General features: G+C 42.0%; 2 protein-coding genes across 3 annotated transcripts in view; both read left to right on the forward strand.

The window, feature by feature from the left end:
• The first annotated feature begins 291 nt into the window (after positions 1 to 291).
• On the forward strand, positions 292 to 12,656 carry psmd2 (proteasome 26S subunit, non-ATPase 2). Its single transcript, XM_027014893.2, has 21 exons — positions 292 to 453; positions 1,135 to 1,191; positions 1,364 to 1,528; positions 1,811 to 1,932; positions 2,495 to 2,719; positions 3,041 to 3,199; positions 3,348 to 3,492; positions 5,124 to 5,184; positions 5,364 to 5,510; positions 5,608 to 5,714; positions 5,860 to 5,987; positions 6,364 to 6,451; positions 6,723 to 6,885; positions 8,248 to 8,349; positions 8,646 to 8,791; positions 9,674 to 9,757; positions 10,034 to 10,202; positions 10,690 to 10,784; positions 10,974 to 11,100; positions 11,600 to 11,718; positions 12,241 to 12,656. The coding sequence occupies exons 1-21, from the start codon at positions 349 to 351 to the stop codon at positions 12,421 to 12,423; spliced, it is 2,697 nt and encodes an 898-aa protein (XP_026870694.1). The 5' UTR covers positions 292 to 348; the 3' UTR covers positions 12,424 to 12,656.
• Positions 12,657 to 16,541: 3,885 nt separating this feature from the next.
• The window catches only part of LOC113580383 (eukaryotic translation initiation factor 4 gamma 1), a 33,110-nt gene continuing 22,171 nt past the window's right edge, over positions 16,542 to 27,480 (forward strand). The window contains exons 1-9 of one of the 2 annotated variants that reach the window (XM_035533928.1): positions 16,542 to 16,632; positions 16,812 to 16,996; positions 22,535 to 22,603; positions 22,732 to 22,868; positions 23,525 to 23,602; positions 24,014 to 24,046; positions 24,235 to 24,255; positions 25,181 to 25,378; positions 27,079 to 27,163. In XM_035533928.1, the coding sequence (XP_035389821.1) occupies positions 22,776 to 22,868; positions 23,525 to 23,602; positions 24,014 to 24,046; positions 24,235 to 24,255; positions 25,181 to 25,378; positions 27,079 to 27,163 (508 nt within the window). In that variant the 5' untranslated portion in view covers positions 16,542 to 16,632; positions 16,812 to 16,996; positions 22,535 to 22,603; positions 22,732 to 22,775. The remainder of the gene's footprint in view (positions 16,633 to 16,811; positions 16,997 to 22,534; positions 22,604 to 22,731; positions 22,869 to 23,524; positions 23,603 to 24,013; positions 24,047 to 24,234; positions 24,256 to 25,180; positions 25,379 to 27,078; positions 27,164 to 27,480) is intronic. The other variant, XM_035533929.1, reaches the window with a different exon arrangement.

The following is a 27,480-nucleotide window of genomic DNA, read 5'->3' on the forward strand; positions in this document are numbered from 1 at the left end:
CATTCACCTGCCACTATTCATTTTTATTACTAAAAATAAACAAAAATATAAATGAAACTAAAGTATAGTTTATAAAATCTCAAATAAGTGTTTTCACTTATAATAAAGATATAAAGATATAGAATAAACGTTATACGAATAAAACATTCACTTTACAGTGAAGTTACGCTGGGGTCCCACTGTACCATTACCTTCCTGGCATATACCTTACCTGTACTTTTCAATGTGGTCGCTTGAGGGCGAACGAGATATTAATATATCATAATATGTGAACATTCCAATAGAAGAAGTCGAAACAACCGGCTGCTCAGTTTTTCGATTGACGGAGATACAGTTGTGTGTGCAACGATGGAGGAGCCAAAAAATAAAGAGAAAAACCAGCCTGAAAAGACGGAGGAAAAGGATAAACAGCCACCAGGGAAAGACAAAGAGAAGAAAGAGGAGCAAGAGTTGGTGAGCAGTATCAGTAATTCCTGCTGAAACAGTTTTAACTAGCTAGCTTTGTCTTTAAAGACTAGCATAGGAACGAAGCAGGCTTGCTAATTTGCCTGAGTCACTGCCTGCATAGGCCAGAATGCTGCGTTGTTCTAATGAATGCGCTTATTCGCTATAGTACCACAGTCGTAAACAGTTTCATGTGGCGTTATTTTCGTTCGCATTATTTGCTACCACTGTAGCAAGGGCTACTTCTTTATATTGGGCTGTTTTTGTAAAAATCGACAAGCTAGTTAGCTGGTAGGCTAAAGCGAGTTAGCTAGCTGCTGTTACTTAGCTTGCTTGTATAGTTACTTATCGTAGGTAGGTAGCTAGCTAGCTAGCTGGCTGTATTGAATGACAGCGGTGAAGTAGTAAACTAAGCTAGCTAGCTAGCTAGCTATGGGTCGACAGACTTGTGCTGCAGTATTTATAATAAGTCAAAAGTGTATTTAGTCTTTATTTTTGTATGCAACACGTTTAAGGTAGTTGGATAGTCTACCTTGATAATTACCGACTCTTGTTATAACTGTATAGAGAACCCTAGATGCTCTTCTGGTAGCCTGTCTCTTTGGCATACGTGGACTAACCAGTTTTTAAGAAGTTCTGTTTTTGTTTTGCTAAGACCGAACTAACCTACTTTGTTTGAATTTTGTCTAGTCGGAGGAGGACAAGCAGTTGCAAGAAGAGTTGGAGTTGCTTGTTGATAGGCTGAGTGTGAGTATGGCTTTTAAGTACTTTTTTAAAAATGTGGTCCTTGTTTTTGTTTGCATGGGTTTTTTTGTTTGTTTGTTTATCATCTTGAAAAAACTGGTAGGCTTGGATGTCTTATTATGTCGTATAATAATTGTACGTTTTACACTCGCTCTCTCTTCCCCCCCCCCCCCAGGAGAAGGATTCCTCTCTCTACCATAATGCTCTGGAGGAGTTACGTCGGCAGATTCGCTCCTCCACAACATCCATGACCTCTGTGCCAAAGCCTTTGAAGTTCTTGCGACCACACTATGGCAAGCTGAAAGAGATTTATGAAGGCATGGTTCCTGGGGAGAACAAGGTGTGTATGTTGACACCAGTGTATGCATAAATGTCAGTTTTTTGTTTACTACTCCTCAAATTCAGGACTTGATCATCACAGTCAGTTTGTGTGAAATCATCTTTCAAAGCAACTAGCATATGATTGGTTATTAATTTTCACATGTTGTAGTCATGAACAGTTGTCATCAGAAAAGGCATAGGAAGCTTAAATTCATGAACACACAAACCCTTGAATTCAAAAATAGACATAAGGCATCCTTATGGCTTCTTTGAAAAATGTTCTTTTGCTTCATTCTTTCAGCGATTTTGTGCTGACGTGGTGTCTGTCCTCGCCATGACGATGAGTGGTGAACGGGAATGTCTTAAGTACCGCCTACTGGGCTCTCAGGAGGAGCTAGCATCCTGGGGCCATGAATATGTCAGGTAAACATTGCTAATCACCAGAAATGTGAAACATCGATAACAACCAGACAAACACCAGGTTAGCATCTCTAAAGAAAAAAAAAACGTCAGGTAAAAATCTCTACCATCATAAATGTGCTAACCATCGCTAACAACCTGGAATTCCTTAGAGGAACATCACTAACAGCTGGAAATATGTTAAATAAACATATTCTGCTAATATCCAGGAATAACTTGAAGGAATATTGTTAGACTTCATCTGGGTTATAAACTCATCATGAAGCATAATAGTTAGGAAAACATTGCAACCGACCAGAAATGCATCAGATAAGAACCACTAAGAACCAAGAATAGCTTTAAGGACCATGAAAAACAACCAAGAGTGCAGCAGGCGAACATCACTAAAAGCCAGATATAGACCAGGTTAACATTGTTAACAGCAAGGAATATGTCAATGGAACACACCTAACAGACTCAAATATCTTAGTGGAACCATATTCCTGTAAGATCACTGAAGATCTTTTGTTTCTCTGTCTCTCTCTTTCCATCTGCACGTGTGTGTGTGTATGTCACTCATGCATAGGCATCTGGCGGGCGAGGTCGCCAAAGAGTGGCAGGAGATTGAGGAGGGTGACAAGGTGCAGCAAGAGACCCTGCTGAAGCTTGTCAAGGAGATCGTACCCTACAACATGGCCCACAATGCTGAGCACGAGGCCTGCGACCTGCTCATGGAGATTGAACGCCTCGACATGCTTGAGATGTACATTGATGAAAACGCCTACGCAAAAGTCTGTCTCTACCTCACCAGGTAAGCCCTCCTCTCATCTCCTCCACATTGCCTCTAAATGGCATATGCTATATTAGGATATGTTACATGGGACTAACATTTCACATTAATATAATGCTTCCTCTAATCCAAGTTTCATTTTCTTGTATTTCTCTTGCTTTCTTTGTGTTTATTCTTCTTCTTTTGTTTACTCTCTACTGCTTTACTATCTCTCCTTCTCTCTCCCCATCTTTGCTTCTCTTTCTCAATTTCCTCTTTCACTCCCTCATTTCTCTCCCTGTCTCCCTCTTTCTGCTTCCCTCCCTCTTCCCTTGCTCTCTCCCTCCAATCTTCTCCCTGTAGCTGTGTCAGTTATGTTCCTGAGCCAGAGAACTCTGCTCTCCTGAAGTGTGCGCTGAATATCTTCCGCAAGTTCAGCCGTTATCCAGAAGCCCTCAGGTTGGCGTTGATGCTCAACGATGTGGAGCTGGTGGAGAACATCTTCACCTCCTGCAAAGACATGTAGGATGTCAGCATGTTTACAGCCGTCATGCGTCTACCATCACACAGGCATTGTGGCTCATTTAAACCTAGTTATAATAACCACAGACCAGTGAAAATTATGTATAACACTACCACTTTTAAATTAATGTGTTGGTGCTGTGTGTAGCGTTGTTCAGAAAGAGATGGCCTTCATGCTGGGGAGACATGGCATGTTTCTGGAGTTGAATGAAGATGTAGAAGATTATGAGGACCTGACAGAGATCATGTCCAATGTACAGCTCAACAGCAACTTCCTCGCCCTCGCCCGTGAGGTAGGAAAGTGTTTGTTTGTGTGTGTGTGTGTGTGTGTGTGTGTGTGTGTGTGTGTGTGTGTGTACAATTTAGTTTCTTTGTGTGATATGTGAATGTTTAGTGGTGTGTTTGATGTAGCTTTCAACTCAGTGGTGTTGTAACTAGTTTCTGTACTGAAGTTGTTACTTGGACTAAATATAATGTAATAAAGCATGGAGTATTTTATTAGCTGGATCACCAAAAGAGGATTGGTTCTCTCTTGGTCATCCCAAGGTTTTTTCCTTAATTCCACCCAGGGAGTTTTTCCTTGCCACTATCAACTTTGGCATGCTCATTAGAGAGATACATCCATACATTTTTAAAGCTGCTTTGTGACAGTTCGTGCTGTGGTGATTGTACTTGTTAAGTTTGCTCTGTGAGTAGTGTTGTAGTAGTTTCTGACTGTGTCTGAGTTCTTTTGTGGTAATTGTAAAAGCACACTGAGAGTAGTGGTGTGGTTGTAGCATCTAAGCGTGCTCTATGAGCAGTGTTGTGGTTGTAGTTTCTAAGCATTTTTTGTGAGTGGTGTTTTGGTTGTTGTAGCTTCTAAAGCGTGCTCTATGAGCAGTTTTGTGGTTGTTATAACTTCTAAGCATGCTCTGTCTGTGGTGTAGTTTCTAAGCGCGCTCTGTGAGCGGTGTTTTGGTTGCTTGTAGCTTCTAAGCATCCTCTGTGAGCATGTGTTTTGGTTGCTTGTAGCTTCTGAGCATCCTCTGTGAGCATGTGTTTTGGTTGCTTGTAGCTTCTGAGCGTCCTCTGTGAGCATATGTTTTGGTTGCTTGTAGCTTCTGAGCGTGCTCTGTGAACATGTGTTTTGGTTGCTTGTAGCTTCTGAGCGTGCTCTGTGAACATGTGTTTTGGTTGCTTGTAGCTTCTGCGCGTGCTCTGTGAGCATGTGTTTTGGTTGCTTGTAGCTTCTGCGCGTGCTCTGTGAGCATGTGTTTTGGTTGCTTGTAGCTTCTGCGCGTGCTCTGTGAGCATGTGTTTTGGTTGCTTGTAGCTTCTGCGCGTGCTCTGTGAACATGTGTTTTGGTTGCTTGTAGCTTCTGAGCGTGCTCTGTGAACATGTGTTTTGGTTGCTTGTAGCTTCTGAGCGTGCTCTGTGAACATGTGTTTTGGTTGCTTGTAGCTTCTGAGCGTGCTCTGTGAGCATGTGTTTTGGTTGCTTGTAGCTTCTGAGCGTGCTCTGTGAGCATGTGTTTTGGTTGCTTGTAGCTTCTGAGTGTGCTCTGTGAGCATGTGTTTTGGTTGCTTGTAGCTTCTGAGCGTGCTCTGTGAGCATGTGTTTTGGTTGCTTGTAGCTTCTGAGCGTGCTCTGTGAGCATGTGTTTTGGTTGCTTGTAGCTTCTGAGCGTGCTCTGTGAGTGAGTGGTGTGTTTGTAGTTTCTGAGCGTGCTCTGTGAGCATGTGTTTTGGTTGCTTGTAGCTTCTGAGCGTGCTCTGTGAGCATGTGTTTTGGTTGCTTGTAGCTTCTGAGCGTGCTCTGTGAGCATGTGTTTTGGTTGCTTGTAGCTTCTGAGTGTGCTCTGTGAGTGAGTGGTGTGTTTGTAGTTTCTGAACACTCTCTGTAAGTGGTGGTTGTCATTTCTGATGTGTGCTCTTCCATCCGCAGTTGGACATAATGGAACCCAAAGTTCCAGATGACATTTACAAAACTCATCTGGAGAACAACAGTAAGGCTTTTCTGCTCACGCTTTCTTTTCTTCTTTCTTTTATACTCTCTCTCTCGTTATGTCTTGCGCATTTGTCTTGGTCCTGAATCAATTTCTCTTTTCCATCTTGCTTCCATTTGTAGTAGTTTAAGACAGCTTGTGTAGCAGTATTAGTAATTTTTTCACTTTCTCTCTCTCAGGATTTGGTGGCAGTGGGTCTCAGGTAGACTCTGCTCGTATGAACCTGGCCTCATCATTTGTTAATGGATTTGTTAATGCAGCATTTGGTCAGGACAAACTTCTCACGGAAGACGGCAATAAATGGCTCTATAAAAACAAGGACCATGGTAAGACACCTACATATGAATAGCACGATTCCAGGAATGTAAATATTTTATCAGCTTTTTAATATTTATATGATTTTTTATGTGATTGTGTGTGTAGGAATGCTGAGTGCTGCAGCGTCTCTGGGCATGATCCTGCTATGGGATGTGGATGGAGGTCTCACTCAGATAGATAAATATCTCTACTCATCCGAAGACTACATCAAGGTACATATGCACTTATTTTTGCATGCATTTTGTGGTTTAAGAAGCAATTAATTCTGCAGCTCATGTTAACTCAACTTACTTTATAGATTTTTTTTTATTATTATTATTTTTATTTATTTTTTTCTTCCCCCCCCTCTGTGCCTAGTCTGGGGCCCTGTTGGCATGTGGTATAGTAAACTCTGGCGTGCGTAATGAGTGTGATCCTGCTCTGGCCCTTCTTTCGGACTATGTCCTCCACAACAGCAACGTCATGAGGATAGGCGCCATCTTTGGGTAACGCACTCGCACATTATTAGGAACCTTCTTGTGCTATTCATGTTAGCCTATGCTATGATGTGTTCATGTTTAAAGTTGCTGTATCAATGTTCCAGTTCTTGTTAACTTGCACCCAACTACTGAAGGAGTCTACCTCTTCCCTTTAGTCCCATAGTTTCCACTCAAACCTCTCTCCAAAGCTACTCCCAAAAAGATATGCATGTTTAGCCCTTAGCCTACCCTTCTGTGTGTCATGTGTATACACACAGTTATTGACCGGCAGGGAGGACAGCTTTTCCCATAGAGAAGTCTCCTGATTGATTGGTTAATATAGGTGGACTGGTCTTGTTGGAGTTTCTATTAAGATTAACCATGGACCTTTGTGATGACCTAGGTTGGGTCTGGCTTATGCAGGCTCGAACAGGGAAGATGTCCTATCTTTGCTGCTGCCCGTAATGGGAGACTCCAAATCCAGTATGGAGGTCCGTCTGGTTTTACACCTGTCATTCTTTTCTCTTTTTAAACTTGGTTTGAAATGTATCGATGTGTTTTTTCCAGTAATAATAAATGCATTTTTGGTAGCACTTTGTCAACTTATTTTAAATAAGTTTCATACAGATAAAATACAGAGCAAAAAAGATAAAGATCTTAAAGATCTTTAAAAGATCTGCTTTCCTTCCACTGTTTTTGGAAGGAGGTCTTGGGCCTTTATTTGAGCATAGTCTCTTTACCTTTTGTGCGGCGTGTATGTAGGTGGCAGGTGTGACAGCATTGGCTTGCGGGATGATCGCCGTGGGCTCCTGTAACGGTGACGTCACCTCCACCATCCTGCAGACCATCATGGAAAAGAGCGAGCAGGAGCTGAAGGACACGTACGCACGCTGGCTTCCCCTCGGCCTTGGCCTCAACCACCTTGGTAATGGTGCTGTGGAAATGTAGACCAGGTGGTCAAGACCTGGAGAGTTTTAGTTCCCTCAAACAGATTATAAGAATTTTCTGATGGTGTAAATAGTTGAACATGGTAAACTATGGACTGGCCAAGGATGGAGCTGAAATTCCCTGTATAAATTCCTAGTGTTCCTAGTAACTAGATGGAGAATTCAACTTCCAGGCCTGGATTATGTAATCACTGGTGTTTTATTGAACAGTTTACACAAATGACTGGCCACTTTGTGGCTACTTATCTGATTCCTAGGTAAAGGGTGGGATAATTATAACACCTCAATGTTGAGGATGGAGATTCAAATACTATATGGCCAAATGTATGTGGACACATGACAAAAAAAAGGGGATATGTGACCCCTCGGTCAAAAGAGCTAATGCTCTAGGCAGTAAGGCTAGGCACTGATGTTGGATGAGAGAACCTGGCTTTCATTTCATCCCACAGGTGTTCAGTTGGGCTGTGTTCAGGGCTCTATGCAGGCCACTGTATTTCCTCCACACAATACCATGTCTTTTATGGACCTCGCTATGTGCATAGGGTTACAGTCATGTTAGCACAAGAAATCACTTTTCCCAGAGTGTTGGTTCAAAGTTGGAAGCATATACTTGTCTAGTGTCTTTCTATGTGGTAGCATTAATATTCTCTTGAACTAAAGGCCTATCCCAAACCCTGAAAAACTTTGAGAAATTTTCCTGTTGGCACCATTTATTGCCTAGCATATTGCAAAAATCAGATTTGTTTGTCAGACTGCCAGGCAGTGAAGAGTGGTTCATCCCTCCGGAAAACGTTTTCATTGCTCCAGAGTCAAGTGATGGCGTGCTTTACACCTCTCCAGCTGGCACTTGTCATTGAGGGTAGCGACCACATAAATCCATTTCATGAAATTCTCGACACAGTTCCTGCACTGATGTTGCTTCCGTAGGGAATTTGGAACATGGTATTAAGTGATGCAACAGAAATCAGATGTTCTTTACAAGCAACATGCTTCAGCACTCAGTGTGACCACTCTGTGAGTGTGCGTGGTCTACCACGTTGTGACTGACCTGTTGTTGCTCAATGACATTATTACAAGTGATTGCACAGTTTAGGACTGGATTTTGGTTTTGAAGTCTAAAATAGGTTTAGCTGAGTTGGTCTAGAATAAGCTCAAATTGAAAAGGTTGAGTTCCTAAATTGAAAATGCTTTTGCGGGGTTTAATCTTTACGTGGACAGCCATTTCACTGTGTTTGAGGATGCAACAGATTTTGGGTTTATCAGTCTACTTAGACCTTCACCAACCAGCACATGCAGATATGTGATGCACTGTCTTGAAGTGTGTTTTTGTGTGTGTGCAGGCAAAGGCGAGGCAATAGAGACCACTTTGGCAGCTCTGCAGGTTGTTCCAGAACCCTTCCGTAGCTTTGCAAACACACTTGTGGACATCTGTGCTTATGCAGGTAAGAGTATTATTCACACATACACATGCACACTCATTGCTTGAGGCCTGTACAGGTCCATACATTCTTATACATACCAGTAGAGATGTATAAACACTTCCAAGCTGCTCACCACTTTATCCTTCTCTCTCTCTCTCTCTCTCTCTCTCTCTCTCTCTCTCTCTCTCTCTCTCTCTCTCTCTCTCTCTCTCTCTCTCTCTCTCTCTCTCTCTCTCTCTCTCTCTCTCTCTCTCTCTCTCTCTCTCTCTCTCTCTCTCTCTCTCTCCCCACACACACACACACACACACATTCTCAGGTTCAGGGAATGTTCTGAAGGTGCAGCAGTTGTTACATATCTGTAGCGAACACTATGACACAAAAGATAAAGAGGACGACAAGGACAAGAAGGATAAAAAGGACAAAGAGAAGAAGGAAACTGCAGCAGACATGGGCTCCCACCAGGTGCGTGTGCATGTACTGATGTCAAGTTATCTGTTGTGAGTTAGCAGACAATTATAAAATATGTCTGGTAAATGGAAACGGGACAGACGCTTTTATAGGATTTAAAAACATCCGGGGCTTAGGACAAAACATCCGGGGCTAGTCAGGAGCTCTGTCTTGCTTAATAAAATACATTAGCTACCTATTAATTAGAACTACTTCTATTCTACCAGTACCTGTCAGGTATTGGTATTTGCTTTGGTCTGATGAAAACTGCTCCAGACTATACAGTTGACAGGATGCACTGACATAACTGAGAGCCATGGAATAAATACACAAGGCATGCAGCAAGAACACAATGCAATTTACAGTATGTATATAGTAACATTAGAGATACATATACAAGTAAGAGCTTCAACAAGACTCAGTTTGACAGTTCAGTAGTGCAGACTGTGTGAGTCGCTTCAGTCGTGATTATATTTAATTGTTTTCCATCTTGCCTGTTGTGTTTTCAGGGAGGGATGGTGGACAGTTGAGGCATAGGTTAACTATGTTCTCACATTCAGCAAACACAAAATCAATTGCCAGTGCCAGTGTTTGGCCCCTGAGCAATTGTACTCGAATTGTACTCTGTCACAATTGGAAGTCACTTTGGACAAAAGTGTCTTCTAAATGCCATAAATGTAAATTTAAAGCACCTATTCCTCTAGGACAGTGTGTGTAATAGCCACCAATAAAAATGTTATCAACAATTAACATTCTACCAAACTCTAGTGCTGTCCTGGAAGAAAAAACATTCGGGGCTCGAGCCCCAACTGATGAGCTCTAGTGATGCCCCTGTAAGCAGAGTATCCTAGAGTTGGGTTTCTTTGACCGTTCTTGCTCTGTGGTGCCCCCATACAGGGAGTGGCAGTGCTCGGTATTGCACTCATCGCTATGGGAGAAGAGATCGGATCAGAGATGGCACTACGCACATTTGGCCACCTGGTTAGTCAAAAAAAAGTCTAAACTTTTACCTGTTTAGCCTGGGCACAGTGAGCCCCTGAATACCCTATTTATCTGCTTTTATTTAATCTGTTCTTTCCAACTCTTCTAATTTTCTCACTCTCCTTTTCTTCCCCCCATTATTTCTTGCACTCCCTTAATTTCCTTTAATTTCTCCTTTCGCTTTTTGTCTTGTTTTTATGAACTCTCCTTCTTTCACCATCTCTCCCTACATCCTGCTCCTGCCTCCCTCCCTCTCTTTCTCTCCTCCCCTCTCAGTTGCGCTATGGTGAACCCACCCTGCGGAGGGCAGTGCCATTAGCTTTAGCTCTCATCTCCGTGTCCAACCCGAGGCTCAACATTCTAGACACGCTCAGTAAGTTCTCCCATGATGCCGACCCTGAGGTCTCCCACAACTCAATCTTCGCCATGGGCATGGTGGGCAGTGGTGAGTCAATGTTGCATATTGTGTGTGTGTGTGTGTGTGTGAGTGTGTGTGTGTGTGTGTGAGAGTGTGTGTGTGTGTGTGTGAGAGAGAGAAAGAGAAAGAGCTTCAGAGGAACTCGTTTACCATTACTTAGCTACATATATTTCTCCCTTAACTAGCTTGATTTAATACAACTGTTGGTTGCTAAAGAATTTTGTCAAAAATACCTGTTCTATGGCAATACTGAAAGGTCATGTTTTCAATGGATCGCTCAATTTCCTCACCCTAGATACAAGTAAACCATTGTAAGTGATTGTATGTTATGGCAAGTGGCCTTGGGTTTAATGAGACACATACTGTGACTTTTGGTTTAGTGAGATTCCCTTAACTCAGTCGTGAACTCAGTGGTGAGCTTTTGTGACATGGTCAGCATGACATCACGCTGTGTCACTGCATCCCATGAGCAGGGACCGTGCTATCATCGTAACTGTGCATTTCCTGTTTCCAGGCACTAATAATGCACGTCTGGCAGCCATGCTGCGACAGCTGGCCCAGTATCACGCTAAGGACCCCAACAATCTGTTTATGGTCCGACTCGCACAGGTGAGGAGTGTATCCGCATGCATGTGTACATGTGTCTGTGCCTGTATATGCTTGTGTATGCATGCGTACACATGGACTGGGGAGGGTTATGTTGAGCAGAAATCCTTCATCGGCCATGCTGTAGGAGGTGAACTGCATGGTTCTCGTCACCATATGTCTGTGTGTGCATGTGTCTCTGTACTCCCCCAGGGTCTGACTCACCTGGGAAAAGGAACCCTGACTTTGTGTCCATACCACAGTGACAGGCAGCTGATGAGTCAGGTGGCAGTAGCTGGGCTCCTCACAGTCCTTGTGTCCTTCCTTGACGTCAAAAACAGTAAGAGCATACTCCTCTCCATCCTGGCTCAGTTTACTCGGTTCTGTAGACTGAGCATGATTGTTTCATAGCAACAGTGCAAATGCAGTAAGATACCAGTGGGGAGAAATAGTATAAAGTCTGTTGAATTACAATAGAATTGTGTTTCTTAGCACATTTAAATATACTCAAGTTCTCTATTTTGAAAAAAGCATTGAGAGCAACAAGAATAGAAATAATTGGATACAGAACAGAAAATGCACAACAAAATAAGGAGGTAGAGTACATTTTAAAAGACAAATAAAGCCACTGAATAAATGTAATGATTGTGAAAAAAATATGCAGTCACTAATCAGCATTACTTGCCTCATTGAGAAGGCACACTGAAAGAGATGAGTTTACAAGTAGCCATTCAGACACTGCTGAGTCATAAAATACAGCATTACAGATCATGGGAAATGTTAATAATATATGTTCATTCTCCCAACCCCTCTCCCATCTCTCTCTCCTGCTCCTGTAGTCATCTTGGGAAAGTCTCACTATGTGCTCTATGGCTTGGTAGCAGCAATGCAGCCTCGCATGCTCGTCACCTTCGATGAAGAACTCAGGCCTTTACCCGTATCTGTCCGTGTTGGGCAGGTAGGTGTGCGTGCGTGTGTGTGTGTGCGTGCCTGCGTGCGTGCCTGCGTGCGTGCCTGCGTGCGTGCGTGTGTGCGCGCGCGCGTGCGTGTGTGTGTGTGTGTCAGAAAATTGTTTATATTGCCCTTGTAATGAACATTTGTAAAATGTTTTCAGCATGACTAGCAGCAATAATAAAGAAATAATAAATGCTCATTGTTTTCAATAAGGGTGCAGAATGTTATAGATTTAAGGGGTGTGGATGTGTGTGTATCAACTTTTGTGCCACGGTCACTTAACATTCCATATATAGGAAGGCAATGGTTAGCAATGCTATGCTAGAGAAGCACAAATGTGTACCTTTTTACAAGAAAAAAGTTGGGTATAACTTAACCCCTTTCCTTCATACTAAATTGTTATTTGTATGAAGGTACCCTATAGGCTCAACAGCAGAAAAACATTATCGACTTGGAGGTTACAGTGAATGTCAGTGACTCTCTCTCTTTTTTGACCCTGTCTCTCTCTCTCTCTCTCTCTGTGTAGGCTGTGGATGTGGTAGGGCAGGCAGGCAAGCCCAAAGCGATCACTGGCTTTCAGACACACACCACACCAGTGCTGCTGGCACATGGGGAGAGGGCGGAGTTAGCCACTGAGGAGTATATCCCGGTCACACCCATCTTGGAAGGCTTCGTCATCCTGCGCAAAAACCCCAACTACGATGCCTAGACACACACATGCACAAAACGCACAGTTTGTCTTTTTGGGACCTCTATTACTTTTATCAGATATTTAGAGAGACCTGTTGCCCCCCCCCCCCCCCACCCTTTTTGTTTTGTACGTAGAGCATGACGTTTGCTTAAATCTAGCTGATTATATTTCATTTTGTTGGTTTTGTTATATTGTTCTGTAAAATGTTGAGATATAAAAAATAAATGACAAAGAAATGTGGTAAGGTGGTTTATTGCTTCAACTGGATTATGATGGGTATGCTATATTGCCAAAAGTATGTAGACTAATTTGGGAAGAATTAAAATGTTGACTGATGGGTCCCAAATTAGTCTACATACATTCTAATTCTTCTGAAAGGTGTTCAATAGTGCTGAGATCAGGGGTTTGTACAGACCACTTGAGTTCCTCCCCATCAAACATGTCAGATCATCTTTACAGATAATGCTTTATCCTTAGAAACAGTCATACTGGAACAGAAAATGACCTTCCCCAAAGTGTGCCAAAAAGTAACAATAAAATGTCTTTGTAAGATGTATTAACATTGCCATTCACTAAGGGACCAAGCTTGAAAAACACCCACACCATTATTCCTCCTCCACAAAAACTTTGGAACCAGGCACCTCTTGGCATCTGCTCAACTCAGATTCGTCACTCCAGAGAATACATTCGACTACTTCAAAGTTCAGTGGTGGCATGCTTTATACCACTGCAGTTGACACTTGGCATTGCACAGTGTTCTTGGGCTTGCATACAGTGGATTGACCATGGAAACCCATTTCAAGAAGCTCATGACATACAGTTCTTTGAAACTCTTGTGACTGATCCAACAGAGCATAAGCAATATTTGTGTGATACTCATTTCTGCACTCTGCAGTTCCACTATGCGTTTGCATGGTCTAGTGCTTCACAGCTAAGCTGTGTTTCCATTAAATAACAGCAGTTACAGTTGACTGGAGCAAGTTTGCAGGACAGAAATTTTATGAACATGGGAAGAACTTTGACAATACAGTGTATATGGAGAAGAAACAGATTATAGGCAGATTCTACCTACTTGTTACAGCAGATATATTTATGGTATTTAGCAGGCACTCTTATCCAGAGTGACTTATAAAAGTGATTGGTCATCTATTCATAGAATGCATCCTAGTCAGTACAATAGGTTAAAGTCCAAGATACCATTAAACTAAGATAGTGCTATGTACAGGAGTCATTGCTGTTCTATAATTACAAAATAAGTATATCACAAGTGCAATACTAAACAACTATAAATACTAAGAGGATTCAATCAAATGATAGTAGGAACAGAATTGGTAGTAATTTAAATATTGCACAAACAGTTGAGTCTTCATTCTGATTTGAAGACAGCCTGTAGAATTTAACTCCAACATATGAGAACTAGGACAGAGAAGAGTCTTGATGCTTATCTTCCTGTGGACTTTGGAGGATAGTGTTCCAAGTACATCCCTTGACACTGTGAACTTCAGGAGGAGCTAGTCCATTCTTGGTTCTGTAGACAAGCATCAGTGTTTTAAATATGACATGAGCAGCTACTGGAAGCAAGTGAAAGGAGTGCAGCAGTGGAGTAACATAAGAGAACTTTGGACAACTGAAAACCAGTTATGCTGCTATGTTCTGGATTAATCGTTGGAGCCTGATGGCTTGTAGAGGAAGACCAGCAAATAGTGACTTGCAGTACTCGGGTGTTGAAGTGACAAGAGCCTGAATAAGCACCTGGGTAACTTCCTGAGAGAGAAAGGTCGGATCCTTTGCATGTTGTACAGGAGAAACCTACATGACAGGGTCAGGTTGGAAACATAAGTCAAGAAAGATAACTGGTCGTCCAAAGTTACACCAAGGCTATGTGAAGCTTTAGACAGAGTGACCAGGGAGCTCTCCAAGGAAACTGTGAGGTAACAGTGAGGACCAGGATTCCCAGAGATGTAAATAAACTCGATCTTGCTGGGATTGAGCTTCAGTTCGTGAACCATCATTTATGAAGCGGCCAGCCAGGCATGCTGAGTTACAACTCTAAATCTGAGTGTCCAAAAGTGGGAAGGAAAGGATTAGTTGAGTGTTGTCAGCATAGCAGTGATAGGAGAAAGCATGAGTAGATGTTAGTTCACAAGGCACCAGTGGAGTCTACATGGAGTGGATGTGGATCCTCTCCATGTTAACTGATAGGACTGCCCCTTCAGATAGGACTAGAACCATTGCCATCCAGTGTTTTCAAAGTTGGAGAGAACAGAGAGGAGGATGTAGTGGTTTACTGTGTCGAAGGCTGCAGAAAGATCCAGAAGAATCAGAACAGATGATATTTTGTCTGCTCTGGCAGCATGAATTTTCTCACTGTTATGAGGGCAGTTTTTATGGAATGCAGTGGTCTGAAGCCAGATTGGTACAGATCCTGGAACTGGTTCTGGGTGAGAAAGATTGATTGTAGACTGATTGTTCCTTTGGGAGGAAAGAGCAGAGGGATAGTAGTCTGTAATTTCATATGTCAGAGCTGTCAAGAATGACCTTTTTTAGGACTGATACCACCCTGGCAGTAAGCATGTCCCAAGGATAAGGAGTTGTTAATGATGTCAGTGATGAATGAAAGCAGATCTCTCAAAACTGTCTGGACCAGAGAGGAGGAAATGGGATCCAGTGGGCAGGTACTTGGGTTGCTGGATGTCAGGACTTGGATCTTGTCTGTAGAACAAATATAAAAATGAGTGAGGAGCAAAGATAGTGAAAAGCTATTTACTTCCTAGTATTGAAACGAAATTATCAATAGGAATGATTTTTAGAATTACCAGAACATTTGGGTAATTAAAACTTCAAAATTACAAAACACCAAATAATTTTTAAATTGATAAACATGAAACAAAAATGACTTGAATAACATTTAAACAGTAACTTCCTACCTACCTTTGTAAACAGTTAAATTCCCACTTCAGTGTAAATCCATATAAATAGTGATTCATCAGCATCTCATCACTGGGCCCAAGCTCTTGTGTTGCTTTAAGAGTATTTCACTTACTTCTATCAATATGCTCCATCTCAGCCTTTCACAGACAGCTGCAAAACAGGACATTTAAGTACTACTGTTTACAGATGGAGTAACAAGGTAGAAATATCATAAACAAGAAAAGTGTACACACACACACATCTTTTTAATTCTATGGCTTTGCTGAGAAAGCTAGCAGCTCAGTTTAAGTAAAGGACACTGTACACACTGTGCACACTGTCAGCATATGGACTATATGGACTATTTAGCCTATCATGTAGTTATAATAGGCAAAGTTATTATATGGTTGTTCAAACAGATTATAATACAGCCTATCATGAAGTATGTTATTCAAGAAATGCTTTTAATTCATGCTCAGAGGAAACTCCCTGCAGCTGCTCAGTACACTGCCATGCAAAGTTTCTGAAGCAGCATTTCATCCACTTATACTGCATGCATTCAGTCATTTCCTGTCATTCTGAAACTCCACCTGAAACTTTAATCTTTCCTATAAGATAAAGACACCAGATGTGAGCTAGTTCTGCATTTGTGCATTTAATGATCCTAGTAGTGTAATTTGGGAGGGTGGGTGAAGGTTTGAGCTTTGGCATGACGTGAGCAAATCTGTTTAACAACCATTTGTATCACATGTAATTACAATTGCAATTTCTTTATATTCTCAGCTAAATTACATAAATTTGGGAACTTCCATGCCAACATTTTTACCACAGACTTACTTAAGATTATACAGTGGAAGCAAGATTCTGTAGAATCGCTATAGCTGCTCTTACCTATACTGCTGATTAACACACATAACCTGTGTAATGAATCTATATGTCAGTCTGTATGTCGACTTTCTTAAATCATTATACAGTGACTGGATTGACTTCATATGACCATAAAGGGACATATTTTGGTGAAAATGCCCCTTGGGAGTTTTTAACTGTCTTGAGGTTAACGGTCTTGAACCACAGAATACCTTATAAATAAAGTAAATGTTAAGCGGGGCAGCATTTATTTAAACACCTTTACACTTTCTATTTAAAACCAAAGACGGTATATATAGTCTATGTTTAAAACATGTAATCAGAAACGTGTCGTCCTTTCTCAATCCTTTCTCTGTCACCTGACAGGGAATTCCTATTGTCATTATGACGGAAATTGTCTTGCAAGCTTCCGGAGGGATTCTGTCCGGTCCTACGGACTCAAGGAGAAAGGTAACGTCATAGTTGTTCTGTTCGTTTTTATTTTAAAAAATAACCGATATAAGGGTTTCTGCGTTCTTGAAAAATGCTTTCCTTTGGTGGACGTCATTGTTGCCCCCCTACAGGGACGCGGCATTTATCAGTAGTTTGTAAACTCACAAGTCTCCGTCTTGTTTTGTTGTGTTTCGCAGGGAAATATTGTATGCGTACCAGTGCTTATCCTCACTCTAATCGGACATCGTATAATCTCATGTTGGATCTTGAGGATAAGTGCTCGAATCTGTAAAACGAAGTTGCACAGAAAGGGCAGCCATCTCTGGAAAGACCCCCTTGTTCCCGGTGTCACTGATCCACGACAAAACTTCGCTTCTTTCTTGTGAGTAACCGTTAACTTCGCCGGTTAGCAACTGAGCCAGCTAACTAGTTATCTGTGTTGATGGCAAGATAACAATAATGTTAGATAAAGAGCTAGCTGCTTGCTGTCATTCGCCAAATTTGGGTATCGCGAATGGGGTTGTATATGTGTCACGTTGGTTTATGGCTTACTTAGTAGTGAGTAAGCAATAATACAGCCTGGTTCTGGCTAGCCCGTTAAGCGTCGACAGATTAGCGATTCTTCGCAGTATACACCAGAACGTGGTTAGTTACTAGCTAAATTAAATCAAATACGTTTTCAACTTTAGATATATGTCTGCGTTGTATTGGTCATCAGTTACATGAAGCTCCGAGTGACCATCCCTATTAGTCCTTTCGCTAGTCAGCACTGTTTCGTTGCTCAATTAATTGCAGGCTATCTAGTTTAGCTAGCTGTAACTTTACTGTCTAAAGGGTCCTCTGACATTTGTCAAAGAGGAAGATTAATATACGGCTCCTGCACAAATAGCTAACGTTTTAATGAGAATGCAGGGTTTGCCTTGAGTCCAGGCCAGTGTCCGTGGATGAAGGATTGTAGTTTGCTAAACCCGCTAAGCCAGAGGCGACGTTGTTCGAAATTACTGTTTTAAGGTACAGCCAAAATGTCAGCAAGTACTGTATCTATTATAGCTAATTTTGCGCGCTTTTGAGTTGTTTCAGCAGTAATTTTGTCTACATCGCTGATCATTTTGTACAGTGTTTCTTGAGTTATTTTCCGTTGGCCCTTGTAACTTTATCTAAGATGGTATTCTGACATTGTTAGTGTCCGACTGAATAGTGAAACAGAGCTGGTAGGTTGGGAATTATAGTGTAATGTTCTCTTTTTGTCACTTGGATTGATATGTCCGTTAAACAAGCTAGCTAGCGAGTTTCATTGTGCGGATGATATAACGTTAGATCGCTAACGCTAGCTAACATGTCAAATCAGACTTGAGTAGTAACCTAGCTTGGTTAGGTGTCTTGTCTTTCAGTTGAAACATCAGTAGTTACAGGCCTAGATAGCTGTGCGGTAAGATGGGTTGGCTAGCTAGCGAACCGGACAGCCGTGGTAGTGGTCCTGAATTTGAAGCATACCGATAAATCTATTTTAGCTAGCTAATCTTCAGTCGAAATGAGTCGTGATGGTTTGGGATAGCCCGGAACTCTATACTAGCTACTTGTCCAAGTTTTACAATACCAGCGATGTTGTGTTGTGCATGTATCCGATATACATTCTTGCTATTTAGCCTTTGTGGAAGTTACTGGGTGGTGTTACTGGGATGAAGGTGATGTTACTGGGCTGACACGTCAAGGCCCCGAGGAATGAACGGGCTAGCTAGCTTTACACAGCTATCTGCAAAGTCTGTGCTGTAACCGTTGTTGGTTAATGATGTTCTTCACAAGACAGTAATTAGAATAATTTATTGATTTGTTATTTTTATCATACTACAGCTTTGCTCTGCCAATTAATGTTCGACTGTAGTGGGACGCCGGTTTTAACTGACGCGAGCGGCAGCGCGCGCCAAAGCCTGGACCTTTCACGTGTTCTTTTAGCGCTCCCGACGGAGACGCGACCAAACATGGCGACTCGCTACACTCACACACCCGCCGCACATCTCGCGTTACCGCACCGGGAATGAGGGACTCAACCCGTGTACAAGGACGTGTAAAGCAGTAGATACAGCATCTGCACAGTGCCAGGCAGGCTTGCTGTTCTATCGGTGTTGATGTAGTTTCTGTGATTTCTGTCACTTTATTATTTATTTATTTATTATGATCGTTTTCTTTTGTGCAGCCCTTTTTTTTTTTTGCAACAATTAAACTGTTGAAGAAGCGCAGTGGTAGTCATTAAAGACATTTTAGACTGGCCAGCTGCTTTGTTATGGAGGTTGGCTTGCAGATCAGGCTGGTACCCTGCATGAGTGGACACTTTTTGTAGAGTGAATAAAATGTGGCTCATTGATGTAATGCTCTCAGTTCTAAAGTACCAACTGATCATATAATAGGATTGAGATGCTGATTTTCATTTATTATTATTTTAAATCGTTGCAGCTGATGAAATGGCAATTTCCAGACCAATCTCAACAGGAGACCCAAATCTCTCCTGTTATCTCAAAAGTAGCCCCAAATTGAAAGTGTGAAGACTCTTTATGAAGTCGGTGGCTTTGTCATAAGCCAGCAGTCAGTTTGTGTCTACCCTCCTAGAGGAGCGCAGTAACATGTTTGTATCTGGATGCCTGAATCAGTACACCACCACCTAAACTCCGCTTAAGTATTTGACAATCTTCCAAACTGCCATCCAGTCAAAGTTCATTATCTGTCTAAAAAATGGGCAGAGCCCCACTGCACCTTCATGCTGGAACCGTGCGTGTGTGTGCGTGTGTGTGTTTGTGTGTGTTTGTGTGTGTGTGTGTGTGTGTGTGTTTGTTTGCAACTGTTATATTTGTTAGTCACCATTGCATGGTTGCCACACTAGTGAGCACCATCTCAAATTGCAGATAATATCTCAAATGCATGTTTTGTGTCCGAACTGCTAAAGAGGCACAGATGGGATTTCAGCTGTATGTGTGCTATTTGCATGTGTGTCTGTTCTTGTGTTTTCGTGGGGGGGGGGTCCTTGGGTATATTTAGAGATTATGCAACACTAACTGAACTCCCCATCCCCCAAGTATGCAAAGCAAGGAGTGTTTGGGAGATGACCCCCCCACCCCCGGCCATAAAACATTGCTGGTCTGCATTTGTTGAATGCTTACTTTGATGATTTTTGATTATTATTAATGGCTATATTGTCCAAGACTTATCCACCACTCTAAATATCAGGAATACAGTAATTACTCTACATGGAGACTGTGCTTATTTAACAAGGAGCTTACACTGAAACTAAAAGCATAGATGTATTGTTGACAGCTTTTTTTGGTTATGCTGTGTAAAGATTTTGAATCATTTAAGTTCCTGCATGAAAAACATTTGCAGGTTAGCCATCATTAGACTCTTATACAGTATGTTGTATTGAACATCATTGCTCTTATACAATATGCTGTCTTGAACATCATTGCTGTTCAGTAGACTTATTTTGAAGTTCAAAATGAAACATGTTTATGCTACTATGTGTTTAATTATGAAATATTAAAAACAATAATATTAACATTGTATATGGATACTTGTATGGAAACACCATTGAACATTGGAATCTTGTAAACTAGTTTGCAGGCCATCCCAAGTTGGTTGATATGACTCTAATGACCCACTCAAACCTGCTCAGAAATGTTTCAAACCTTTAGTCACTAATGTCTGTCAGTCATTAGTTATTCCTGTGTAGTTGTTATTTCAGTCACTGAAATCTCCTACTTGTTGCTTTTCTTATAACAGATGCTATGTAGTTATAGTACCAGTGAGATGTATCTTCTGCTGTGACAGAACTAAAGGTTGTGATATTTGATATTTCATATCTGCATTGCTGATGCGGGTGTGCAAGTTCAGGGCTTCTTCAACCATCTAGTTATCACGCAAGGTCTTCATGACCGAGTAAACGGGTAGATACTAGACTGATGTTGGCATCAAGTCTTCCCAGGGTAGTAGGACCAGAGTTGGTTTAAGTTAGTCAGGTGCTGGTGAGACTTAAAAAGGCATGGTCATTACCACTGACCTTGGCATAAACTGAGGACTCCAATGATGAGTCACAAATGCCTTCATAGTGCATTTCAACCCTCATGGCTCACCATGCTGCTGTTCTGCACCAGCTCCCAGCACACCTGTGGCAGTCAACAGACTCATGGCTGTCCCCTACTGGTCACGATTCATATCCCAAAAGTGACAGACAGTACCATGCCTGGTCGAATTTACCACTTTTAGTCTCCATCTTGCCTTTCTATTTTCCTTTGCACTTTTCTCTTAGAGCTCTGTGTTTTAGCCACCTCTGCAGTGACACAGAGCTTGATTTTGCATTGTGATTGCACATAGTGACTCTACTCGGACACCATCATGAAATCAATATGCAGTAAACCTTTCTTGCTTGCTAGGACGTAATTGGCGATGTAAATGACTGGCTCACTCTCCTCCCAGCTGCCAAGTCCAGTATCAGGATGGAAGACTTGAGCCCAGAAGGGCTGTACAATATATCGTCTGTTACTCGTTATTGAAGTTTTGGCCTTTGCAATACTGATATTTCCACAGTTTTTCACCAATCGCGAAATGTTTATATAGTATGCTTTGACGATTCTGACCAATCTCAGATGTTCCAGATGAGTATTTTCTATGTGTTTTGATAACTGAATTATGTAAATGTTGTTAATTGTTTTTTTTTCTCGTCAAAATAAAGCTGGCCAGCTTTTATCCATGACACAAAGGGATCACTAGTGTGTTTTTAAAATATTTCTAGGTACACTGTAATTGCAAAATATAACACTGTCATCATCATTTATCCATACCATTCAGCACTTGAGCCCAGATGGCCACAGAGTATATGAATGTCATCTTATTCTAGCTAATTATGTAACTGTGCAGCCTTGCAGGTCATGTCAACTTAAGTCAGATTTGCTTATAGCGTGCCTTTTACGACAGCTATTGTCTCAAAGCAACTTTATCGACCTCCGGTCTATAAGCCCCCAGTGAGAAAGCCAAAGTCGACAGTGGTAGGAAAAAACACCCTAAGAGCATGAGGAGGAACCAAGACTCAAAGGGGAAGCCCATCCTCCTCTGGTCAACACCAGACAGTGCAACAGGAACAAAATAAGCAATCAAGACCAAAATAAGTGATAAGAGCAACATAAGCAATGAAGTCTATTCTGGAGGGTTTCTGAGTGGCACAACAGAAAAGCATTTGCCCTGACTTTGAGAGATTGTGAGCCTGAGGGAGCGGGGGAGGCATTCTCTCTGTCTCTCTCTACCTTGTCAATTACAGGGACAATGACTCCTGTTACTAACCAGTCAGCTCATGCATCAGAAACGGGTGGATGGCACTACCCACTGAGTATGTTGCTCCGCCCACTGACTCTGCATGTGCCAAAGCTCGAAAAGACATGGTGATTGGCTGTACGTGCCACAGAGGAAGCTTGTGACAGCCCTCGCCATCATTTTTAGAGTGTTTTGGCCACTGTCGCGTGACAGGAGAGTTACCTGACAGGTTTAAATTGGACTCAATTAAATTAGGGAGAAAATCGTGAGGGGGAAAATATAAAAAAACAGAAAACCCAAAAGAGAAGTCAGGATTCAATGAGTGCAAGTTTGTCTGGCACAGGAAGCACTCAGGAACAGCTGCCCAGTATTCAGCCTAGCAGATTCTAGTCGGCCTAGTGCCTCCCTGATGTTCTGGGAGTGAGGTTTAAGGTCCAGGCAATTACATGTGCTAATCGCATGGAAAGCTAAAATTTTTCACATTCAGTGATAAAGAAGCTGTTTGAATGTCTTGTCTCACACACACACACACACACACACACACACACACTGTTCTCAGTGTGCAAAAGTGAGATTCATCATGTTTGTGCCATGTTTCTGACCTTTACCCCCTCCCCACCTCTGATAGGCTGACCGACTGACAGCCAGCGTAGGATAACACACAGTCCTTCCACAGTGTCCAACACGTTTAATAACAGTGAGTTCGAAGTTTTTGTGTGTGTCGGGGTGGGGTGGGGTGGGGGGGATGTTTGTTTGTATCTTTGTTGTGCATTTTGTTTTGCTCTCTATCTGCTAGCCATTATGCTTCTCTCTCTTTCCCCACAGCTTTCCTCAGTAGATGGGTGGGGCTCAATGCAGACCCAGATGAAATGAATAAAGCAACACAGTCTCTGACAGGAGCCCCTTCCACTTCCCCCCACCCCCCTGCGCCCCTCCCGGCACCCTCCCCAGGCCTGTCCCAGGTAATTCCACAGGCCAGACGTGCCCGTTCAAAACCTTCCTGTTTTAGCTTTAGTTTCGAAATGAATCCCTTAGACACACATACACACTTGTGTTATGTATTCATTTATGGTGCTGTGGATTTGATTTTGAATGGATACAACTGCCATTTTTACCCATCAGTCTGCACCTAATCACCGATTGTGAAGAATTGAAAACATTTTTTGACAGTTTTGAAAATGAATTAAAATTCAAAAACTTATTTCCTTTTCACAAAAGCATTTAAACCTTTTGCTGTGTCACTCCAGATTGTGATTAGTTGCATCCTGTTTGGTTAAATTATTCTTAACCTGCAGTGGAGTCCACCTTTTGTAATTTGAATTGACTGGACATTGTTTGGAAAGGCACACTCTTGGGTCTGTAAGTGCCTACAATTTCCACTGTTTTGTCAGGACAAAAACAAAGCCAAGCAGTCCAAGGTCATTATGGGTGATTAAGTGTAGCTCGATGGATTAAAATGGTGTACAGCAAGGGGTCTTAATACTTCCTGTATCCACTCTATATAGTATAGTGTGGGCACCACCTAGTTATTAACTGGTATAGATGTAACTGATGAGAGAGTGTCATCTTAATAACATGGTGTTTTGTAAACTGAAATCCTCTTCCTTTGTGTCTCCAGCCAAACTTTCCAGCCTCTCAACCAGTGGTTTTTGCCACTCCCCCTCCCCAAATGAACCCCGCAGCCCAGCCCCGACAGGTATGTCACCCCAAACAGAGCATGCTAGTGGACCGTCATGGTAACGTATCCCTGTGAAAAACATTTTTTTCTGTTCAAAACCGGAAGCTATAATCACTTGTCAGATTAAAACGACAAAGAAAGGTTTCAGAGAAAATGCTAGGAAGAGTGACCTGTTTAGTTAAAAAGCCTAATGTATAATGTATAGCAACAAACATGTGTTAGTGTGCTGGGTGAAAGAAGTGGTGGGGGGGGGGGGTAATGGAGAAAAGGTAGGCGGTTGCCTGAATCCTCCTAGCTATGAACATGTGTGCGCGAGAGCGTGTTCTCACGTGCAGAAGTAGTTCAAGCGCTCTTCATTTTTCCTGCTCTGGCTTCTGTTGCTTGAACACTGATGCCTGCTTGTGTGTCTGTCTGGCTTTCTTTTTCTAGTTTGCACCAGGGCCTAGAGCTTTACACCAACAGGTACTAACACCCGTCACTTACACGCATACATGTAAACACATGCATACGCACACAGAGTTACAGGCTTTCTGTGCACGCTGCAGTTGTTAAACTAACTCTGCTTGTGGATAATGTGCACTCTCTCGTTTTTCCTTCTCTTCTTTTCCTGTGTGCGTGCACGCACATGTCTGTGTGTTGTGCTCCTGAAGGGAGGCTTCAGGTCACTGCAGGTAACCCATCCTCATCTCTTTACCCACTCTGATGTCTCTGTAGGGTGGGGTATATCCAGACCACCGTCTACGTTCCACTCCAAGCAAATCAATTATTCATCCTCCCAAACACCTGACTGTTGGCCAGGCCTTGGCCTCGTTTTACATTAGCTATTTTACAGCTGTGAAATAAACTGAGGCTAGAATTAACACACAAATTTGCATGTTAAAAATTCAAAATAAACCATACTAGTGGTCTATTATGTGTCCCTGTGAGAACAGTTTTATATTCAAAATAAGAGGCTATAAGTACATGCCACAGAAAAGTTTTAAATATTAAATCTTTATCTTTATTTGCATACTTCAGAAATAAGTTTACCTAAGATAGAGGTTTGAATTAAAGCTGCTTTTAGCAGTTTTGTAAAGAACATTCCAAAGAAAACATCCTTAAAGCCATCACTAAAATACTAATAACAAACCTCTGTGAGAAATAAGAAACCTTGAGCTCTGCAAATAGCAGTTAAAAAATGTATGCACAGTTTAGTTGTATTAACCAATCAGGAAACTGTACAGGAAGCTGGTCCTCCTTAGTTAATAATTTTGTGTGTGCAAAATTGGAAGGGTAGGTTTAAGGCTGAGCATGCATGTCTTTGAAGGGCTATATGGAGAGAGGTTTGGCCCCTATCCTCAGCAGTCCCTTATGACATGTCAGCGGTAAACCAAAAGTGGCTGGAAATAACGGATACGTTTTTCTTCATTTACTGGCTGAAATTCTCATGTAATGCTCATTTTTTTGTTGTTGTTGTTTTTTATATATTTAATTGTGAATAGTATAAAATGCAATGCTCCCCAGATGTTACTACTGTTTTTTTATGCTTGGTACATCGTTTTCTTGAATATATTCATCAGTCATCACTTCTCTCAATCTCTTTTTGTCTCTCCTCAGCCGTACTATGCTAGTCGGGCCACTTTACCCGCAAACTCTGCTCGTGTTCAGCCTAGCTCCGCGCCCCGGACCATTCCTCCTCCTCATGGAACACACCCTCCTCACGTTTTCCAGCCTGGGTCCCAGATGATGATGATCCCACAGCAGCCAATCAGCTTTCCAAACTCACAGGCCCCTGCCTACTACATACATGGACAGGTAAGACCAAAGATTTATCATATACTACAACATCCATGGTGTTATTGGAATGATGAAACACTAAACTCTGGAATGGTGTTCAAGTACTTTTATAATGCGATCTCTACAAACCTAGATTAAGTAGTTACTTGTTTACCCTGGCCTATATGTGGTTTATTATAGCTTTTCCATTTTATTTATTTATTTATTTTTACTTTAAACTAAAATGTTATATTGTAAATGGTAATTATAACTATATGTATGTATTTATTTTTAACAAGGAATGGACTTTTTGGGGTTTTTTTTAGTGTAATGGACAAGATTTATATCATGGACAATAATTATATATGCAGACAACCCTCTTGTCTTGTCTTTTCTGTCCACTGACCATAGAGAAGCGTGCACACAGGCAGTCACAGTCTCACACATGATGTCAGTCCTCTTACCATGATCAGTGGCAATGGGCGCGCATTCTGCCTCAGAATTTTTGGCTTTGAGAGAAACCTGATGAGTGTGGTTCTGTAGAAATGCATCATGGGTTTTGTGGTCTTCCTGCTACACATTAGTCAGGCCTTGGAAGGAAAAGACATATTTTATCTTGTATGGCTAGTTTCTGGGGATTGTTGAGTGCTAATTATTAATGCCTTAGATTCTCATTTAGTTTCTGTATCAACAAACCAGCAAATGTGCTGAAATTGTAATTGTACCAAAAGGTGCATGACTTCTGGTGGAGTTATACTTTTGTTTTGTTTTATATTTTTTTCCTACCATTCTCCACATCTGTTGAAATTGAGGCCAGAAACTGCAGAATGGTCATTTGAAAACCAGTTGCCCTCTGTTGCATCCTCTCCTACACTGTAGTTTTAAAAGGCCACTTTTACAAGACTTCAGCATTGTACAGTTTCACTTTTTCACATTCTAACAGACTCGGTTTAGCTTCTGAAGAGCTCGAGAGCTAGCTGACAACTCGAGGCAGGTACTTTTGAGCTAGAGTGCACGCTGAGATGTGGTGCTGTGACCCGTCAGACTGTGCGGCCAGAGTGCCCTGTGGTGTATGCAGTAGATGTGCATAGGCGCTGTTTCAGGCTCTGTTCTGCAGTCAAGTGCGTGACCCTGCGCTTGACCCTACGCTGACCAGTGGGGCGGTGTACATGAAGAACAGGCAGGGTCGGTAATAGGCCTGAGTCAGCAGGTAGAGAGATGAATGCAGGGCACCAGCTATGCTGTCTCTAGGGAGATCAGGAGAAGTGTTTAGGTAGGGGTGCCTTTTGTCTACCTGTGTGTGCCTGTGCGTGTGTTTGCCTGCGTGAGTATCAGAGAATGCCTTTGTGTAAGCCACATTCAGACATATGCAAATACACGGATTCTGCTGATGTCCCCACATAGCCTTTCAAAAGGGTGCTAGTCAGGTCACTGGTTCGACTCTCCTAATTATCGTTGGACACTGAAGTGTGTATGCCTGTGTGTAGGCGCTTAGGTGTCTGTAGGCTTGTACTCTGTGTTACTGGAAATTTTGTTAGGAATGAGAAATGGAACAGGGCAAGGATGTTCCAGCTCATGGCATGTGGTGATGGAGAGAACAGTGAGTGCGTGCATGTCTGAGCACGCATGTGTATGTGTTAATCTGAGTGAGATGCATTCAGTCATTCTTATGTGTATAAACACTGTTTGTTTTTTTTTCTCTCTCTCTCTCTCTCTCTCTCTTTCTCTCTCTCTCTCAGTACCGCCCTTCCTACGTGACACCCCAGCAGTACCAGGTGGCTGGTTCTCCAGGGTTCTACCCTGGATCCAGCCCAGCTGAGTATGGTATGTATGGATACCAATCACACATATGCTGATCTCACTATAGCTAGAATGGATCACTTTTTGTGTGTGTGTGTGTGTGTGGGTGATCAAAGTAATCAGAGTGCCCTTGTCAACCAGACTATGCTGTAAAATCTCAGTGGTTTCTCACTATTTGTAACTAGTAGCATCTGATAACTGAAACCTAAGTAGTGTCTGTGAATAGTAATCTGTTTGTGGAATGTCTTTGTATGAGATCATCAGGCTTATTTTCGATTGTCCTCATACATGTGAAAGTCTAGCTCTGAGCACTCTCCACCCTAGCAGCCTAATTACAAACC

This window comes from Electrophorus electricus, chromosome 15 (genome assembly GCF_013358815.1).
Source record: "Electrophorus electricus isolate fEleEle1 chromosome 15, fEleEle1.pri, whole genome shotgun sequence".
Classification (NCBI taxonomy): Eukaryota; Metazoa; Chordata; class Actinopteri; order Gymnotiformes; family Gymnotidae; genus Electrophorus; species Electrophorus electricus.

What these genes read in the sequence shown, in the direction of transcription:
- psmd2 (XM_027014893.2), top strand. Translation starts at nt 349, where the DNA reads ATGGAGGAGCCAAAAAATAAAGAGAAAAACCAGCCTGAAAAGACGGAG. An exon ending in CTATAAAAACAAGGACCATG is followed by an intron (nt 5,511 to 5,607) that starts GTAAGACACCTA and finishes TTGTGTGTGTAG; the next exon opens with GAATGCTGAGTGCTGCAGCG. An exon ending in GGACATCTGTGCTTATGCAG is followed by an intron (nt 8,350 to 8,645) that starts GTAAGAGTATTA and finishes ACACATTCTCAG; the next exon opens with GTTCAGGGAATGTTCTGAAG.